This window comes from Sceloporus occidentalis, unplaced genomic scaffold (genome assembly GCF_023333645.1).
Source record: "Sceloporus occidentalis isolate IW3139 unplaced genomic scaffold, rSceOcc1.0.p SCAF_3, whole genome shotgun sequence".
Classification (NCBI taxonomy): domain Eukaryota; kingdom Metazoa; phylum Chordata; class Lepidosauria; order Squamata; family Phrynosomatidae; genus Sceloporus; species Sceloporus occidentalis.
In genome coordinates, this window is record NW_028316983.1 from 4,111,915 (window position 1) to 4,133,116 (window position 21,202).

Sequence of the window (21,202 nt, forward strand, 5' to 3'; positions counted from 1 at the left end):
TCCTAATGTTGGGTGGAATCCAGTGCAGTCCAACCCTCCGCTCAGTGCGGGATCTCCTTTGGGTTGCTTTGAGTCAGAAACGACCAAGTGACATAATAGCAACATATGTAATATCGCTGTAAATAAACCATATGGGATGAATTTATGTCTCTATTGGTGGCTTTAGCTTCATGTGCTAGGCTACGACTCTGGAGTCTAGTGTTCGATTCCCAGCTAGGCTGTGAAACCCACTGGGTGCCTTTGGGCAAGTCACACTCTCTCAGCCTCAGGGCAAGGCAATGGCCAACCTCCTCTGAACAAATCTTGCCAAGAAAACCTCATAAATCAGAAATGACTTGAAGACACGTAACAAGAACAAGGTTAGCTTTTATTTGCTCATGCCCTACATCTTCCTTGGATCTCCTCTGTTTCGCAGTGCCTTGAGCACATCTAGTCCCCCTGGAGGTGGCACTTTCCCCTGATGTCCAGCTCTTGAGTGCCACCACCCATCACATCCTTGGCTCCACCATAAACCTCTGGAGATGTTCTTAGGCCCCGTTCTGATAGCTGGTCTTGGTCTCTTTCTGTCCGCAGCTGCCGGTGTCACTGTCCAGGCTGCCCACCACTTCCGTGAGAAGCGTCTGAAGCATGGATGCTCGCCTCCTGCTCACCTCCAGCACTCCATGATGGTCAACGCTCTCCTTAGCATCGTAGTCCTTCGTCACCTTGTTGGTGATCAAAGAGAGACCAAAGACCCGCAGGCCACAGTGCCTGGCCACAACCACTTCCGCAGCAGTGCTCATTCCTGAAAAGAAGCACAAAGCCATTTTGACATCTTAGGAGACTATGCAGCAGTGGTTCCCAACCTTTTCTATGCCCCACAACCCTAGGAAATGTTTCAGCAATGTTTGTATCCCCCAAAACAGAAATGCCACATTTGCAGATACAGTCAGCCCTCTCTATCCACACATTTTTTATCCATTGATTCAACCATCCATGGATTGAAAATATTCAAATATAATATAAATTCCAAAAGCAAACCTTTATTTTGCTGTTTTATATCACGGACACCATTTCATGACACCATTGTATTTAATCGGACGTGAGCATCCACAGATTTTGGTATCCATGGGGGGTCTTGGAAGCAACCCCCAGCTGATACCAAGGGCCCACTGTAGTAGTAGTAGTAGTAGTAGTAGTAATACCACATTGTATATAATGGGATTTGAGCATTGACGGATTTTGGTATCCATGGGGGATGCCAAGGGCCCACTGTATATGTAAAGATAGATATAGATACATTACGCACTGAGTTAAAAGCTTTTTTGTTTCACCTGCAGTACAGTCGGCCCTCCATATTGATGGATTTTTTATCCATGGGTTCAAGTACCCACGGATTGAACATTTTCCATAAAGCAAACCCGAATTTTGCCATTTTATATAAGGGACACCATTTCACTATGCCATTGTATTTAATGGGAGTTGAGGATCCATGGATTTTTATTTCCATGGGAGTTTCTGGAACCAAATGCCAGTTGATATGAAGGTCCACTGTACTGTCTGTGGTTCAATCTGTAGTTCAAACATTAGAAATTAAACTTCTTCAAGTCTAATTTCTAATTTTTGAACCACCAAGTGGACCACATACAAAACTGCGGGTCAACAAACTGCTATAGAAAGTCAGTGTGATTTAGTACTTTGAACATTGGATTATAACTCTGGAGACCAGAGTTCAAATCCCCACCCGGCCATGGAAACCTGCTGAGGCTCTCTCAGCCTCAAAAGAAAGCCCTGTGATAGTTTCACCTTAGGATCTCCATAAGTTGGAAAAGACTTGAAAGCACACAACAACAACAACAAAGCTGCAGGGCAACCAGTAATCAGTATTGCTAGCAAAAGTTAAAAAATAAAATTTGGGATAAGCAGGAGAAGCCTGTGTCGGTGAAAGCAAAGAATCATGGCTTCCAGGTCTAGTCCCTAAAGCTTGGAAACAATTCATTAAAATTTATTGTTTGCCTTTAATTCATTTTTTAAAAGATCAAATTCAACAAATGTTTAGATTGTTTGCATGTTAATGGTAACAGTGTTCGGTTTTTCAGAAACAATTCATGTTCAGCATTTATTCATTTCTTTTCAGGCTGTATTTGGGTGGCAGCGGTGGCCATTTTTAGTAATTTCACTTGAATTTTAAACATATAAAATGAATATAATTTGCTTTATTTATATACTGCTATTCCAAAGATCATAGCGGTGAACAGCAAGTAAGCTAATTAGCAAGTAAGCTAATTTGCCCCCAACAGTCTGGGTACTCATTTTAGCTCCCTCCTCGGAAGGATGCAAGCCTGAGTCGAGCTTGGGCCCTTTTGCTGGTCTTGAACTCGCAACCTGGTGGTTTTGAGTGAATGGCTGCAGTACAGGCATTTAACCACTGCGCCACCAGGGCTCCCTGAATATGTTAATAACATGTTAATAACACAGTAATAACATGCTAATAATGTGTTAATAACAACCAGCTCAGTTAGTAACCATAAATTTTGGTACTGTCTTAATAGAAACGAATTCTCTTCCTGGACCAATGTGAAGAATGCCCCATGAGCAGCAATGCTAAGGTCTCCAAGCTCTGTGAGTGCCTTTTCTTACCCACAGCATCTGCTCCCAGTAAGTGGAGTAGCCGAGCCTCTGCCACGGATTCGAAATTGGGGCCTGCCACCATGCAGTAGACCCCCTCTTTGACAAAGGAGGCGTATCCAAGGCGCCTGGCGGTCTCCATGGCCAAAGTGCGGATCTTCCTGTCGTAGGCATCCGAGAGGGCAGGGAAGCGGGGTCCAAACCTGAAGGAAGAACACGACACACTGACCCTCAGCCTTTGGTCTGCCAAAGGTTTTGGACTTCAAGACCCAGAATCCTGCACCATCGGCCACTCTGGCTATAGGTTCTGTGAAATGAAGTCCAAAAACCTGTAGCATGAAGGGCTGACGGCTATTAAAAGCCGGGTATTGGGGCCTGAAACTCAGGATTGTTGTTATTGTTAATTCAGGATGACTAGTTGTCCTAACCGCAAAGGAGTACAAGGCACTGCAAAATGTAGGACATCCAAGAAAATGCATGTATGTGTTTATTTCATTTTTATGCCACCTTTCTCCCAGAAATAAAATTCTCACAAATAAAAACATTCTAAAAGACTGTACAAGAGAAACTGAAAAACATCAAATAAAAACATAATATATGAAATGTCAGGGATGATGGGAGTTGTTGCTCTTCACCTCTGGCTCGAACTCACCACCTTGTTACGCACCGGCGCTGACCAGTTTTGGCCAGTGGTTAAAGCTTTGCTCTAAAGCAGCAGAGTTACAGAGAATAGGCTGAAGACCCTGACAAACTCTCCAAGCCTTCTCTCTCTTGCTTCCACAGAAGTCTTCCCACTTCTTCAGGATCCAGCTGGCTCTTGTCTCTTGACTCAAGACACCAGACAACTCAGTAGTCTTATATAAAAGATCTACTTTATTCTACTATATACAGCTCCAATAATACTCCTCACTACTATCCACTACTACCCACAAAATACATTGGGATTCATAGCCATTATCATAGTCCTTGGATCATACCACCCACTCTTGTCAGTATCCACCCAGTGGGCATGTACATCCATTCTCATTGGTTCTCTTGTTTCTACCCAGAATTAATGATTTCATCATCTCAGCCTTGACCACTTAACAATTCTCAGGTGTGTTCAATTATCCACTTTGCATTTCTGTCCTTGGCATTCAGGACTTGTTAATTGCTTTACCTTATACACCTGTGTGGCTCTTAATTTGCTTCTGCTGAGTCATCCTGACTCTCACATACAAGTTTTATTTCAATCACTGTATATCCCATGTTGCATTTTCCTTGACATGAAATTGCAAACATTAAAAACGACAGTACACACCCCATATAACAAACACCCCATATAAAAGCCATCCCATGGTTATGTATGTATTAAAAGAAAATATAGAGCATTGCCAAATAAAAGCGAAAAACATATAAGTATGAATTCATTTCATAGGTTTACAAGTATATTACACATACTGTATTTTATATGTACTCAACTGTATTTTTCTGATGACTATATCTTCCTTTAAAACGCCTTGCTGGCTTGTAATATACTCATAGAACTCTGCATAAACAAAAACTTAACATTGTACTTCACTAGCAACATGTGTAGTTTGGTCAGATATTTAGCCCTTTCTAACAAGCTACAAATCCCAGGACTACATAGGTTGGACCCATGACAGTTAAAGCGGTGTCAAACCGCATGAATTCTGCAGTGTGGCAGTAGCCTCAGTCTCAAAAATGAGAAAAACGTGTATGCACATTTTCCAAGGTAACACTGGCCCAGGACAGACTGCCGAGAAACGGTGGCCTGCCGGCAGCCTAGTTTCCTCCACAGGGACAGCGCAGCCCCCAAACAGCGCGCCATCACTGCGAAAGAAAAAGAATCCGGAAAAAAACCGGGTTCTTTTTCCGGCGCCGCAATGATGTTGCAAGTACGCCATTGGTTCACTCGCGACGTAAGAGCCGTGTGGCAATGTGTGGATGCTTCGCGGCACTTATGTAACAATGGCAGCGGCCTGTGTACACAGGGTGCCATCATTCTTGTGCCACCACGCTATGCTAGGGTTAGGGGCCGTGCGGTTGCCACGCAGTCCCTAACCCTAGAATTGGCGCCAGTACGGCGCAAAAGGCCAATGTGTACCGCGCTACTCTCACCCTGAGTTTCCTCCCTTTTGCTCTGAGGACCCAAGAAAAGGGTTGAGGCCTCTAAAGTGACCCTCTCATGAAGTTTTCTTGGCAACTTTCTTCAGAAGGGGTTTGCCCTTGCCATCCTTTGAGGCTGAGAGAGTGTGACTTGCCCAAAGTGACCCAGTGGGCTTACATGGCCTAGCTGGGAATCGAACCCTGGTCTCCAGAGTCATCATCCAGCTCTCAAACCACTACATCATGCTGGGTCTCTTCTCTCAGGGCACTCACCACTCCTCATTGGGACCCCGCAAAGGGTTTTCCCCGGTCAACCCCAGCAAGTTGATGTGGTCCTGGATTATCATGAGGTCGCCAATGTTGTACGAATCTGACAAGGCACCTGCCGCGTTGGTGACCATCAGCATCTCGATGCCCAAGAGTCTGAATACCCGGATCGGGAAGGTGACCTGAAAATGAATTGCAATGAGATTTACTTTCTCTGTATGAACTCTCTGTATGAACAACAAAGACATAGCCATGTTAGTCTGTACAGTCAATATGCAAAGAGATCTTGTAGTACCGTTGAGACTAAATGAAAGAAAGAAGTTGGCAGCATGAGCTTTCCTAGACTTGAGCCTACTTCCTCAGATGCATTTGGTGGAGTGGAAAGCATCTGAAGAAGTAGACTTAAGTCTATGAAAACTCATGCTGCCAACTCTTTTCTTCCAGTTCGTCTCAAAGATGCTACAAGATCTCTTGACATACTCTTAGTAATCAATCTTTCCTAGAGGACTTGCCAGGAAAATGGCACTTAGATCCATGTCTTGTGGAGTTGCAAATATGCACAGAGGTTTTAGAAAATGGTATCTGAAGAGATAAGACAGAGAACAGACAAAATCTTGAAACAAACCTAGAGATTGCATTACTATCAATTCTTGACAAGGATAAATGTATGCCAGCTATTAAGGGTTTGATTACAAATGTATTGACAGCAGCAAGATGAATAATATCAAGAAAATGGAAAATCCAAGATAGTCACCAAATAGAGGAATGGTGTAAAGAAGTTTGGGATATTGCTCTTCATGATAAATTAACAGGTAGATTTATGCACTAAAAAAGGCTTATGGAAAAAGGAATGATTCTGAAGAAAGATGTATGGAATAAATGTATATGTTTATATAAGAAAAAGGGGTGTGTGCCTTCTCAAGAGTCATTGAAAAGATCTATATGGTCCTAGAGGGTGGGGTGCACTTTGTAGTAGTGTTGAAATGATGTAAAGTATAATGTTTGATTTTTAAGTTTAATGATGTTTTTAAATTAATTAATAACAAATTGAAAAATTAATAAATCTTTCCAACAAAACCTAAGAGAGGGTGTCCATAAGACATAATTATCTTGAAGACAGCAAGAGCAGGCTCCTCTTACCTTCCAGAGCGGGTATCCTTCATACATGTGGAAGCGTCCTTTCATGCAAACGCACTGCTTGCCTTTCAGCTCCCCAAAGATGAGATGGCCATCATGGCCAGCAACTGAAGAAAGAAGGAGTGAGTCACATTAATGCCCACAATATTGGAGGTCGTGTTCCTATTTAATTTTTTTAAGGGTGTGCGTGTGTGTGTTGTTTTGCCTTCAAATGGCAATCCTAAAGCAAACCTGAGCCAGCATGGCACAGTGGCTTATGAGTTGGACTAGGACTCTGGAGACCAGGGTTCGAATCCTGGCTCACCCATAGAATCCCACTGTGTGACCCTGGACAAGTCACACTCTCTCAGCCTCAGGGGAAGGCAATGACAAACCTCTGAACAAATCCTGCTAAGAAAACCTTGTGATAGTGCTGCCTTAGGGTTGCCACATGTTGGGAATGACTTGAAGGCACACAACAATGACAAAAGGCAAACCTATCATAGGGTTTTCATGGCACATTTCATCAGTGGGGGTTTGCCATTGCTTTCCTCTGAGGCTAAGAGACTGCGACTTGCCTAAAGTCACCCAATGGCATTTTCATGGCCAAGTGGGGATTCGAACCCTGCTCTCCAGAGTCATAGTGCGATGCTCAAACCGCTACGCCACACTGGTTCTTTTTAGGGTTGGTGGATTTTAAATAAACAGTTTGAGCGTCTTGAAGATGGCTAGAGCACACAAAAATGTCCAGATAAATAGTGAATATTTCAGATAAATCATTCTTTCACACTACTGCTGTGGACAGGCAGCAAGTAAAAGGGAACCATGGTCTGCGATGTCTCTACACTAATGCACAGAGCATGGGAAATAAGCAAGATGAACTCGAACTCCTAGTACAACAAAGCAAATATGATATAATAGGCATCACTGAAACCTGGTGGGATGAGTCTCATGGTTGGAATGTGGAAATAGAGGGGTATAACCTTATTAAGAGAAATAGGCCAAACAAGAAAGGAGGAGGAATAGCACTATATGTCAGAGATATTTACACCAGTGAAGAGATCCTGGACATCAATCATGGAAGCCAGGTGGAGAGCATCTGGATAAGAATCAAAGGGGAGGGAAACAACAAGGGTGTTACGGTGGGAGTCTACTACAGACCCCCAAGTCAGACTGAGGAATTGGATGATGCCTTTCTAGAACAGATGACCACACAGTCAGAAAGGAGAGATGTAGTAGTGATGGGGGACTTCAACTATCCTGATATTTGCTGGAAGTCAAACTCAGCAAAATCCTCAAGGTCTAGCAAATTCCTCACTTGCCTGGAAGACAATTTCATGGTCCAAAAGGTGGAAGAGGCAACAAGGGGTTCAACTATTCTGGATCTTATCCTAACCAACAAGGATGACTTGGTTAATGGGGTGCAAGTGGTGGGATCCTTAGGTGGAAGTGACCATGTTCTCCTGGAGTTTGTAATACAGTGGAAAGGAGAAGCCAGGCAGAGTCAGACACGCATCCTAGACTTTAGGAGAGCGGATTTCAGTAAACTTAGAGAAGTACTGAGGGCGATTCCATGGTCAGAAATACTAAAAGATAAAGGAGTTCAGGACGGATGGGACTTTCTCAAAAGGGAGATACTGAAGGCACAATTTCAAACAGTTCCAGTGAAAAAGAAAAATGGGAGAAGTCTCAAGAAACCAGGATGGATGACTAAGGAACTTCCAACCGAGATGAGTTTGAAACGGAACATGTATAAGAAATGGAAAAAGGGGGAAATCACGAAAAAGGAATTCAAAGAAATAGCAGGCATTTGTAGGGTAAAGTCAGGAAAGCTAAAGCGCAGAATGAACTCAGGCTTGCTAGAGAGGTTAAGAACAATAAAAAGGGCTTTTTTGGATATGTCCGCAGCAAGAGGAAGAAGAAGGAAACGGTAGGGTCACTGCGTGGAGAAGATGGCAAAATGCTAACAGAAGACAGAGAAAAGGCAGAATTACTCAACACCTTCTTTGCCTCAGTCTTCTCAGAAAAGGCAAAGGGAGCTCAACCTGAGGATAATGGAGCAGAGGACAGAATAGGGGAATTTCTTTACAGAATAAGTAAAGAGATAGTAGAGGAACACCTTGTTAATCTAAATGAATTTAAGTCTCCGGGACCAGATGAACTCCATCCAAGGGTATTAAAAGAACTGGCAAATGTAATATCGGAGCCATTGGCAATAATCTTTGAAAACTCCTGGAGAACAGGAGAGATCCCAGCAGACTGGAGGAGGGCAAACGTTGTCCCCATCTTCAAAAAGGGGAAAAAAGAGGATCCCAACAATTATCGTCCAGTTAGTCTGACATCAGTTCTAGGAAAGATTCTGGAGCAGATCATTAAACAGAGAGTCTGTGAACATCTAGAAGGCAATGCCATAATCACAAAAAGTCAACATGGGTTTCAGAGAAACAAGTCATGCCAGACAAATCTAATCTCTTTCTTTGACAAAATTACCAGCTTGGTAGATGAAGGGAATGCTGTGGATATAGTATATCTTGATTTCACTAAGGCCTTTGACAAGGTTTCCCATGACATTCTTGCAAACAAGCTTGTAAAATGTGGGCTAGACAAAGGAACTGTTAAATGGATCTGTAATTGGTTGACCGGCCGAACCCAAAGGGTGCTCAACAATGGCTCCTTTTCATCCTGGAGAGAAGTGACCAGTGGGGTCCCACAGGGCTCTGTCCTGGGCCCAGTGCTATTCAACATCTTTATCAATGACCTGGATGACAGAATTGGGAGCATACTTATCAAATTTGCAGATGACACCAAATTAGGGGGAATAGCTAATACCCCAGAGGACAGGATCAAGATTCAAAATGACCTGAATAGACTAGAAAGCTGGGCCAAAGCTAACAAAATGAAATTCAACACAGAGAAATGTAAGGTATTGCACTTAGGGCGGAAAAATAAAATGCACAGATATAGGATGGGTGACACCTGGCTGAATGAAACTACGTGTGAAAGGGATCTAGGAGTCCAAGTAGATCACAAGTTGAACATGAGTGAACAGTGTGATGCGGCAGCTAAAAAGGCCAATGCTATTTTAGGCTGCATCAATAGAAGTATAGTGTCTAGATCAAGAGAAGTAATAGTGCCACTGTATTCTGCTTTGGTCAGGCCCCACCTAGAATATTGTGTCCAGTTCTGGGCGCCACAATTCAGAAAGGACATTGAGAAACTGGAGTGTGTCCAAAGGAGGGTGACAAAAATGGTGAAGGGTCTGGAAACCATGCCCTATGAGGAACGACTTAGGGAGCTGGGGATGTTTAGCCTGGAGAAAAGAAGGTTAAGAGGTGATATGATAGCCCTGTTTAAATATTTGAAAGGATGTCATATTGAGGAGGGAGCAAGCTTGTTTTCTGCTGCTCCAGAGAACAGGACCCGGAACAATGGATGCAAGCCAAAGGAAAAGAGATTCCACCTGAACATTAGGAGGAACTTCCTGACAGTAAGGGCTGTTCGACAGTGGAATGCACTTCCTCGGAAGGTGATAGAGTCTCCTTCCTTGGAGGTCTTTAAACAGAGGCTGGATGGCCATCTGTCAGGGATGCTTTGATTTGGATTTCCTGCATGGCAGGGGGTTGGACTGGATGGCCCTAGTGGTCTCTTCCAACTCTACGATTCTATGATTCTATGATTCTATGAATATTAAATGAACACATAAATAAATATACAGTTGTGTACTGGACTGCCATGGCAGATTCTTATGGAATTCCACCAAATGAAGAAGCAGATTTATTTTTTTTAATTTGCATTTTATTTTAGAATCATAAGGTTGGAAGGGACCACAAAGGCTATCTAGTCAACCCCCTGCCATGCAGGAAGACACAACTAAAGCACTCCCAAAAAAAGATGATAACCCATCTTTGGGTTCAAGACTCGCAAAGATGGAGAGACCTCCGCTCTCCAAGGAGCCCATTCCACTGTTGGATGGCACTTACAGTCTTCCAGTTATTTAGGTGGAATCACTTGCCATTTGAATCCACTGATTTGGGTTCTGTTAGAACTCGGCATCAGTGACATTGGACAGATCTCTACTGGAAACCTATTGGTGAAGGTGGAAGCCATTTCTTCTTACTTGGTGTATTTTCATACCTTCCAAATGTCCCAGTTTAACAGGAACAGTATCGGGCAGCATGCACACTGCATAAATAATCCGGTTTGACACCTCTTTAAATGCTGTGGCTCAATGTTATGGAATTTGGAGAGTTGTAGTTTGTTGTGGCACCGAAGGAGGGGATGCTTGAACTCTACCTGTGCTGCGTGGAAAGTGCGGGATGTCTGTATATTTGAAAGACTCCTGGTTCTTCAAGCTGTCAGCCAAAGGGCCAAGTCCTGAGCCACAGATGATAGCAATTCTTGGCCGCTGGGTGGCTCGGGCCAGCAACCAGTCCGCTGTCTCTTGGCAGCATTCAAAGCTGGAAAGAGAGAAATCAAGAATGGTGCTATCAGCAGAACAAGATTGAATCCAAGCCAATGTGTGATCAAGGTTTAGCCACAGAATCAGTTTTCAACACTACAGTTGTGTCTACACTGTGCAAATCATGCAGTTTGACACCACTGTTAGTACCCCTGCATGCCCCGTTCTTCATTTTGAGGTCCTCATATTTTCATATCTCATATCTGAAGACTGCATGTCTTTCAGGAACATTAGGGCTGTATCTATACTGCAGAAATAATCCAGTTTGACACCATATTAACCGCCATGGCTCAGTGCTATGGAATTCTGGGAATTGTGGTTTGTTGTGGCACCAGAGCTCACTGACAGAGAAGGCGAAATATCTCATAAAACTATACATCCCATAATTCCACAGCATTGAGCCATGGCAGTTAAAGTGGTGTCAAACTGGATTATTCTCCAGCGCAGATGCAGCATAGGTCAGGTTCTCAGGAGAAAAGGAACGCGTCCTGAGGCATCTGTATATCCAGGTAAACAAGACCATGGACGTTATCAGACAAGGGAAATTGGAAGTATAATCCAATGGCAATCCGAACGCAATCGGGGTTTCACATTATTGCGTGATAGACTACCACACGCAATTTCGGGCAATGGGAAGTCAGTCCAAACACAATCATGGGGTTTGACGTTATTGTGTGATAGACTACCACACGCAATTTCGAGCAATGGGAAGTCAGTCCGAATGCAATCATGAGGTTTCACGTTATTGTGTGAGAGGTGATCACACACAATTTCAGGCAATGGCAAGCTATTTTCGGGCAATGGGAAGCCAGTTCGAATGAACTAGCGAATCCGTGTGAATGCGTTCTGGCCCCACTTTCTTTTCATTCGAAATTAAGAGAAATTCCTCCGTGTGATAAGCTCCCATCAAATCTGAATACATGAATTAAGTGGTCCTTCCTTCTCCCAGGTACTCTGCATTTCCTCTTGCAATTTGAAACAAAGGATCTCTGCACATCCAAAGTAGAAAGCCAACTTCTTGCCTACCCCTTGATTTGTCCCTAGCCAAACCTTGTAATCCTGATCCAATCCCTGTTTTTGTCACACTAAAATTAAAGCCATCAACCAGTCTGGGATCCCATTGTCCATTCCTGGTAAAAGACATGCAGCCTTTGTTACCTGATCAGCCCATCACTTGCGGCTAGTTTTCAGGTATAAGAACTGGTTCCATGAACTAGCTTCTGCACACACAGCCACATATTGCACTCTGCATATGCTCTGTTTTGCCCTCAGAGTCTCAGACCTTCCAGTCTAAGCCACTCCAGCTTTTTGTGGTTTGCTCATCAGACAGGTGATTGTAATGCTCTGCAAACTCCAAAAAACTATGCTATCCCATTTCCATATGTCCATTTTGGTTAGCTCTGAATGCTGTGTCTGTGTGAATTGCTGTCTTGTGTGTGATTCCACTCTGCCCTTTTCTAAATAAAACCTTCTTAGTTTTTTGTGGGTTTTTGGCGCTATGTGACCATGTTCTAGAAGAGTTTATTCCTGACGTTTCGCCAGCATCTGTGACTGGCATCTTGAGAGAATGCTGGCCTGGAAAAAGTTGGGTATATATATATATATACTGTGTGATCCTGGGTGAGGAGGAGTGATTCCCATATTAATCTGTGTATTGTTCTGTTGTTGGTGGCCTCCTCAGGGTAGGAGGATATGCAAAGGAGGATTAGTGTCTGCTAACTGGGGATCGCTGTTTCCTGGGAAAGCCTCTGACCCTGAGTGGATTCTCATTTGCATTTGCTGAGGCCTGGTTTTGGTGTCCTTCAGGACTGGAAGCCAAACATTATTTACTTTGAGGGTTAACCAGAGAACAGTTAGCATTCTCTGTAGAGGCCAGCCACAGTTGCTGGTGAAACGTCAGGAAGAAGCTCTTCTATAATATGGCTACATAACCCAAAAAACCCACAAAAAAATATGGATACTGACCATGAAAGCCTTCGACTTCACAAAACCTTCTTAATTCCCCCTAAACCTGGAGTCCTTTACTGGTATAAACACAATTAATACTGGTATAAACAGGTGCAAATGGTCCAAAGGTTACCCCAGCCTCTTGCAAAAACTAATTTCCCCAACATTTTAAGTAATGCTGTCGGCGGGGACCCCCGGTCTCCTTCCTATATTTGTAATTTGTTACGGCACCAGAGCTCTCTGACACAAAAGGTTAAATGTCTCACAAAACTACAAATGCCAGGATTCAGTAGCATGGAGCAAGGGCAGTTAAAGCGGTGTCAAACTGCATTCGTTCTGCAGTGCAAATGCAGCTTCAGAGACATGTAAAACTGCTCAGGGCTTCAGTGTTAGAAGGGCAGTGGCTTTAATAGTCACAGCTCCATCCTATGGGATCCTAGGATTTGTAGTTTGGAACGAAACATTCCAGGATTCCATAGGAATAGAGTCATGGCAGTCCACGCAGCATCAAACTGCATCTCTGTCCATCTCACATGCATTTGAAGGGAGGGAAGTGAGGAGATAAATGTTCCATTTAGACCTACCTGAATTTTTCAGCTGGTTGCATTTTGGATAGCAGACCAAAGCACCAAGAAAGTCAGGAATCTGAACCAGAACGCTTTTCCACTGGGCTCCTTGCCTACTACTATAGCAACCTTCCTTCACTGCTTCTAAAAGTTGTGCAAAAAGGCTGCTGCTTTATACAGAAAGGAGCTCTGTTCTCTGGGGTGGAGGCTGGAATAGGGGAGTGAAATTGGCCATTGGCTGCTGGTTGGGTGCCTTGGGAGCAGGAACATGTGGGCCCGTTTCCTCTGGGCATTTCCCCCCACCTTCCCATTCCTCCTTGGGCCGTGGCCAAAGGGTCCCGTGGACCTGAGATGGACCACAGATCCTATGACAAACCCATGATTTTGCTGGCCTCGCTTGTTTCATGGATGCAGCAAAGGAATTTTGCAAAACAGCATCCCTCTTCCTATCAGCCCATTCACTCCCTGGTTGGGGATGATGGGGATTAGAATCCACTTCCTCTGGAGACCAAGGGTAGCCTTCACACAAAGTGCACAGGGGAACACTGGGATGTGTGAGGCCAAGTGAGATTTAAGGTCAAGATGACCAAAGTAATTGAGAAAAAAATCAGACAAGTTAGGAGATGATGCTGCAGTTTACTTTTGCCTTATTTTACTGGGAAGAGTAAGACTCTGCCCCTTCTCTCTCCATCTGGGTCAATGCGCTGCCAAATACTTTTGCACTTCCAACTCAGGTCTGCACTGCAGAAATAATGCAGTTTAACACTACTTTAACTGCCAGGGCTCAGTGCTATGGAATCCTGGGATTTGTAGCTTTGTGAGATATTTGGGCATCTCTGTCAGAGAGCCTTGGTGTCACAACAAGACGATAAATCCCAGGATTCTATAGCATTGAGCCGTGGCAGTTATAGCGGCGATAAATTGCATTATTTCTGTAGTGCAGATTGGTCTGCAGTAGTTGAAGTAAGGCAGTTAAAATGGACCAAAGTGCTATAACTGTATTGTGTGGACAGCCAAGCTGGATCTTCTTTGGTCTGATCCAAACAACAGGTCTGTTTTTTTTTAATTATCACTTTAGGCCCTAAACTGAGACTGCAGGCAACAGTTATCGAAGTTATTTGCCTCTGAGCTGTGTTGCTTTCTCCTCTCCCCAGAAATCTGGAAATTAAGGGGCCTTAGGGCTATCTCTGCCGAAAGGAATCGCTTTCCTCCAGGCAGACCTCAACCTTGACACTTTGCATTTAGGAAAGGAACTCCAGCTGTAATAGCTATCAGGGGATCGTCATGTGCCCCTTAAGAAGCTTCTTGTGATCCTGCTTTCCTGCCGTGGAGATGATGGTTGTCACATGGATTTATAAGCTTTAGAGGAAAGGCTTTAACTCCTCCGTGGCAAAATGAACAAAGTAGATGCGACAGGTCGGCCTCAGCACCTCCAGACACATTTCCTAGAATCATAGAATCGCAGAGTTGGAAGAGACCCCCCCCCCAAAGGTTATCAAACCCTATTCTGCCATGCAGGAAGACAGAATCAAAGCACTCCCAAAAGATGACCATCCAACATCCCTTTAAAAACCTCTGAAGAAGGAGACACCATCACTCTCCAAGGCAGCATCTGCCACAGTCCAACAGCTCTTGCCATCAGGAAATTCCTCTTAATGTTGAGCTGAAATCTCTTTTCCTGCAGTTTGCATCCATTGCTCCATTATGTCCTGTTCTCTGGAGCAGCAGAAAACAAGCTTGCTCCCTCCTCAATATGGCATCCCTTCAAATATTTAAACAGGGCTCTGATATCCCCTCTTCTCTTCCCCAGGCTAAACATACCCAGCTCCCTAACTCTCTTCATGGTTCATAGGCTTCATGGTTTCCAGACTACTGAGTGCCTTTCTACAATGCGCATTTCACAATGCACAGTGGGAAACTGTAACATGTAATGCACAGTGCTTCAGTCACAACACATGGAGCACAACTGCACTATTTCTGTTTCTGCCGCTGTCAGCAGAAAATGCCTATTGTGCCATGGTGAACAATTTGATCCACATGCAGAGCATCACTTGTTCGTGCATATGTCAGACCCAGACTTTTGTATATTTTTATGCAATTTTATATTGTTGTAGATGATTTTAACGGTTTTGAATTTTATTGGGATTTTTTGAAATGTTATATCTGTGAGCCGCCTTGAGCCCTCCTGGGAGAAAGGTGGCATACAAAATAAATAAATAAATTTTGTGCATGACATAAAGTTGGTGTATATTGAACCATCAGAAAGCAAAGGCATCACCATCTCAGCCACAAAGGAAAAATGTTTTGTTTTTTTAAACTATTTTGGATTTCAGAATTTCAGAATAAGGGGGACTCCATCTGTTTAGTGGATCATTGAACTTTTGCATTATAACTCTATCACCCCAAAACAAACAAAACGAGAAGATTTTTAAAACCCCAAGGGAAGAAACATTGCCCTTCAAAACATAGGACCCCCCTCAGCAAACCATGACCTAGTTCTTTTCCAGAAAAGCCTTTGGAAGAGATCCTAGTGCAGTTTCCAGGAAATTGTTACAAACAGCACCCCAAAAGAATGGAAAGTGCGAACGCACAGCCATCAATGACCAACAAAATCCAGCAATAACCAAGGCGCTATACCACAAGGATTCACGCTCCTGAAAGATCCCTTTCACCAGTTTATATTTGGGATTGGAGCACATGAGTCTGCAAGTTAATAGTTAAACATGTGGATGAGTAGGAAATAACTTGGAGAACATTGATTATCAAGCACACTTAATTGATTAGCATCTTCCTAATGAAGGAGCGTATGCATCTTGGATGGCTCTTTGAACTAAGGACCCTTTTCTATTACTCAGGGTGCATCTACACTGTACAAATTATGCACTTTGACACCACTTTAAATGCTGTAGCTCCGTCCTGTCTATGGAATCCCAGGATTTGCAGTTTAACAAGGTCTTTAGCCTCCTCTGCCGGAGAGTGATGGTGCCTCACAAATGCTCCATCCGCACTGCAGCAATAATCTAGTTTGACACCACTTTAACTGCCATGGCTCAATGCTATGGAGTTCTGGGAACTGTAGGGAACAAACTTCCATAGCACTGAGCAAAGGCAGTTAAAGTGGTGTCAAATTGGACTATTTCTGCAGTCTGGATGCAGCCAAAATGACAAAACCCAGGATTCTGCAGAATGGAGCCATGGCAGTTAAAGTGGTGTCAAACTGCATTATTTCCACAGTGTAGAAATTTACAGAATTATGATTCCATTTTAACTCCTGTGGCAACATGCAATAGAAATCTGGTGACTGTAGTTTGTGAGGCACTAGAGTTCTCTAGCCGAGCATTTGAAATGCCCCACACTAAACTGCAGATCCCAGCATCCCATAAGAGGTTATCATGGCAGTTGAAGTGGAATCATACCACTGCAATAGTGTAGTGTGAAAGGCCCCTAACCTCCCACCCAAACCGATCCAAACCTTAAGTGTTTTGCCAGGAAATGACCAACTTTCACATCCCGAAAATTCATTTACTATTGCAGCTAAATCCATCAGCCTAGAGAAAACGACAGCCAGACTCTTGATGTCTTTGTTACTGTTGTGTTCCTTCAAGTTGTTTCAGACTTATGGCAACCTTTATTTTTTAATTCTTTGATTCTTTTCTACATTAAAAAAACATCCAACAGATAAAATTCAAAACATGACACACCCAACAGATACAAATGTTTAACATCGCCTAGGTGTTTGTCACACTGGGGCTAATTTGGGCATTAAAGGGAGATTAAAGCACACTTAAAGCTTCCCACAAATGAAGTGAAAATGGTGAGTAATTGCGCGAATGATTATCACATGGATTTGTGCAAATAAATTGATATTGCAAATGCACTGTCGCTGAAATCCCCAAAGTAAAAAGATGTGCATTAATGCTTCTTTGTGACCACTTTAATGGTGGGTTTTGTGTGACGTCATGTGAAATCAGTACGCATAATTATGTGATTTTTCTGGGATATTCATGGGATAAACTCCTGATCTGCTTCATGAGATAAACTCCATACATTGGCCCTGACTTCCCCCAAAAGACATCACCCCATAAACAAGACAGCAACTTCCCAGTCTCTACACTTCTTCTGTTTCTCAAATATATACCTTTTACTTCAGAAATTCCCAGTCGTATTGTTTTCACTCCATACCCATTCGCTTTTAAGCCTTATATTTCATATATATCTTATATATCAAATAGTATCAAGGGCTCCCATTCCTTCTTGAACCTCTCTAAAGATTTATCCTTTTAACCGATGTGTCATTTGGCAATCTGCGTGTAATCATACAATTTCAATAATTCTCTGAATTTTATTTGTTCTGGTTTTAACTGTGTTCTCACTTACATTCTAATATTAATAATGTTTATTAATTTTAAAAAACTTTTGTAAATTAATGGTTTTACTTCCATCTTTTAAATTTATTTTGTCTTTGTAAATTGCCGTAACCCGCCTTGAATCCCACTGTGGGAGAAAGGCAGGATATAAATCCTTGGAATAAACAAACAAACAAACAAATTCTCGTGATGTGTCCAAAATACAACAGCCTCAGTTTGGTCATCTTAGCTTCCAGAGAGATTTCTGCTCAAGGGCCCATTTTTTCATCTTTATGGCCATCCATGGCATCCTCAGCCCTCTTTTCCAGCACCGCATCTCCAGTGAATTTACTTTCTTTCATAGGACATTATCGGGGAGATTAAAAAGGCATTTTCCCAGCAAAGTCACACGATCACAGTGAAGATTTTCAGATGATGTTGCGATCAGAGAGGATTTATCCCGAAAAGAATCAGGAATGTTCCGGCAACAAACCATTCGCAGAATTTCCTAAGAAAATCCTAAAAAAGAAATTCCTAATCCCAGTCTTTAGCCTAATTCCCTGCCTTTTCCCTGCGGTTTCTCAGATGAGCCAGCAGAGGGCGCCATGACACCTGGGTTTCAAACAGGTAGACCAGGCAAGCTCACATTGACCTCAATTGCTGCAGCTGCACTGCAGAAATAATCCAGTTTGACACCACTTTAACTGCCATGGCCCCATGCTACAGAATTCTGGGAACTGTAATTGCATCCAGTATTTACCCTTCTCTGCCAAAGATGCCAGGATTCTGTATGATGGAGCCATGGCAGTTCAAATGGTATCAAACTGCATTATTTTTACAATGTAAATGCACCCACAGAAATAGAATACCTATGTCTTGGGATGGGCACAGATTATATATATACACACACACACACACACACAAGGTTCAAGAGCACTGAATTCTAATCTTGCAGTTTTAAGGCCATCTCATGAACACACACACATACACACAGACAAACACAACCGTAGAGGGTTGCCCATCTAGGATTTCATCCCAGGGCCCCAAACGTGAGATTGAGGGGCAATGCCCTCTGGTGAAGCCATTACTCATAGTTGCTTACAACTTGTCCTTTAAGCGCACACATACACAGAATGTATTTTCCCGTTTGGAAACCAAGCCACAAATTTTAAAGTGGAATGAGAGGATTCAGAGAGCTACAAATAATGGTATGATGTTGGGATGTTGATGTTCCTAATACAGCTTGTTTTCCAGACCCTTCACCATTTTAGTCGCCCTCCTTTGGACACATGGCTCCAGTTTCTCAACATCCTTTTTAAATTGTGGTGCCCAGAACTGAACACAATATTCCAGGTGGGGCTTGACCAAAGCAGAATAGAGTGGCACTATTACTTCCCTTGATCTAGACACTATACTTCTATTGATGCAGCCTAAAATCGCATTGACTTTTTTAGCTGTCGCATTGCACTGTTGACTCATGTTCAACTTGTGGTCTACTTGGACTCCCAGATCCCTTTCACACATAGTCTCCTTAAGCCAAGTGTCACCCATCCTATATCTGCGTATTTCATTTTTCCACCCTAAGTGCAGTACCTTACATTTCTCTGTCTTAAAGTTCATTTTGTTAGTTTTGGCCCAGCTTTCTAATCTATCAAGGTCATTTTGAATTTTGGTCCTCTGACTTCTCGGGCATTAGCTTCTCCTTCTAATTTAGTGTCATCTGCAAATGTGATAAGCAGGCCCTCTATTCTTTCATCAGAACGCATGGTGTAGTGCTTTGAGTGTTGGACTAGGGCCCCATCCCTACTGGGCTATAAACTGAATCCAGAATCGGATTATAGGAACTTTGTTCCCATTTGAACTCATGTTCGATCCTTGTTTAAGGAAAATCGTTCCCATTTGAATCTGCGTGCGATCCAACTTTGATCGATTTCTCTCGCTAAAACCCGAATCAGTGGTGGATAACCAGGGTTAGCCTGACACCACTTTTCCAGAGGGTTTTTTTTTAGCAGCTGCTGTGTCGGATCTGCAGCAAACAAATGGGAACATCAAGGGTGTCTGAATCAGGGGAGCAGCAGTGTTCAAGGTGCTGTCCCGGGGGTGCCACCAGCTTTGTTCTTTCTTGGCATTCTCAGCGCCATTTTCCCCGTTTGCGTAGCCTTTCCCCGGTGGTGTGTAAAACTGTTTTTTGAAAGTTAAACTGGGTTTTTTGAAAGGGAGGGGAAAAGAAAGGAAAAAGGAGAAGGGATATGGAGAAAGGGAGGCTGGCAAAAACTTTTTGTGAGCAGGAAGGGAAAAAAAGAGAGAGAGAGAAAATCCCAAACCCTGACTGTGGCTCCTGCATCCAGCCTTGTTTGCTTTTTTGAGACAGAAAAGGGGCGGCTGGCTGCTGCATATTGGAGAAGTTTGAAGAAGAAGGGGGGTAAGAAGAAGAAGTGGAGGGATAAGGCCTCACTGGGACGTTTAATCACCTAAGCACTTGATTGACAGCTTTAAAAATAACCGGTTCCAGAAAGGCAATGGGAATAGGGAACAAAAAACCCACATCAAAATACAACAGAGAAATATCAATGGGAATGAATGAGTCAAGAAAAACCGAGTCGGTTTGCTCCCATTTGTAATGGGAACAATGGACCTGATTAGAATACAACTTGGAAACTTATCCGATCCAGACTCGCAGCGATATACGTCGCTTTATATGCCCAGTGGGAATGGGGCGTAGGAGTCTGGAGACTAGGGTTTGATTCCCAACTTGGCCACAGAAGCCCCCTGTGTGACCTCAGGGAAAGTCACGCTCTCTCAGCCTCAGAGAAGGCAATGCCAAACCTCCTTTGGAGAAACTTGCCAAGAAAAAACCAGGATAGAGTCAGCTTAGGGTCACCATAGGTAAAAAAGGACTTGAAGGCACACAACATGCAACACACAACACTCAAGGCCGCAGTTGGCTGCAGGTGATGCCATCCAGGAGTTACCTTGCTCCTGCCCTGGCCTGACCTACCTTCCTTGGCATCTCCCCATACCCACCTTTCCCTTTCCACCCCCATAAACTCCATTGCCAGAGCAAAAGCAGATTAGCTCAGCTCTGCTGCCAGCCTCCCTTCCCAAGGAGTTAAGTTAAAGTGACAGGTGCAGCCAGCAAGGCGACAGCGAGAAGCCGCTCCTTTTCCATGTCTCTGCGAAGGACTGCCTGAATGTCAAAAGGGATGTAACAGAGCAGGGATATCGGCTGCCCCAGTTCATGCTCAGATGGGTGGCAAAGATCGGCACTGTCTGGCCTAGAGAGCAATACTGGCTTGCTGGAAGCCTCCATGCAGCAGCTGAGAGCATCCCAAGGCTGCTGGGGGCAGGTGGGAGGTGCGCATCTCTGTGCAAAGGTTTGCTTTGTAAGGGACAAAAGTGTCCCTTGCAATGCTCCTTGAGATGCTGATCCTGCTTTGATGGATGCATAAGGACCCAGGAAGTGCACAGCTGGAGGGAAAAGTCAAAATAAATAAATGAGAAACATATTCAGGCTCACTATGCACTGCAGAAATACAGTTGGCCCTCCACAGCTACGGCTTTGACTTTTGTGGATTTTATGATTTGCGGCTTTGATTGATATGTTCTCTCTAGGAATCTCTAGGTCAGAGGTTCCCAAACTTGGGCCCTCCAGGGTTTTTGGACTTTAACACCCAGAAGCCCCAGCCAGTTTAGCCAACAGCCAGGAATCCTGGAACCTGAAGTCCCAAACATCTGGAGATACTGGAATCTGCTGCTTACTTTGTCTTTATTATTTTAGAGATATT

At 43.5% G+C, this 21,202-nt stretch overlaps 1 protein-coding gene across 1 annotated transcript; it reads right to left on the reverse strand.

Annotated features, from left to right (window-relative positions):
• Nucleotides 1-381: 381 nt before the first annotated feature.
• LOC149315454 (purine nucleoside phosphorylase-like) lies at nucleotides 382-13,224 on the reverse strand. The gene is made up of 6 exons (XM_089518438.1): nucleotides 13,090-13,224; nucleotides 10,393-10,556; nucleotides 6,124-6,227; nucleotides 4,990-5,165; nucleotides 2,620-2,810; nucleotides 382-784 (listed from the first exon to the last, which is right to left on the reverse strand). Exons 1-6 carry the CDS (start codon nucleotides 13,110-13,112, stop codon nucleotides 528-530), a joined length of 915 nt encoding a protein of 304 aa, XP_089374564.1. The 5' UTR covers nucleotides 13,113-13,224; the 3' UTR covers nucleotides 382-527.
• Nucleotides 13,225-21,202: the final 7,978 nt, after the last annotated feature.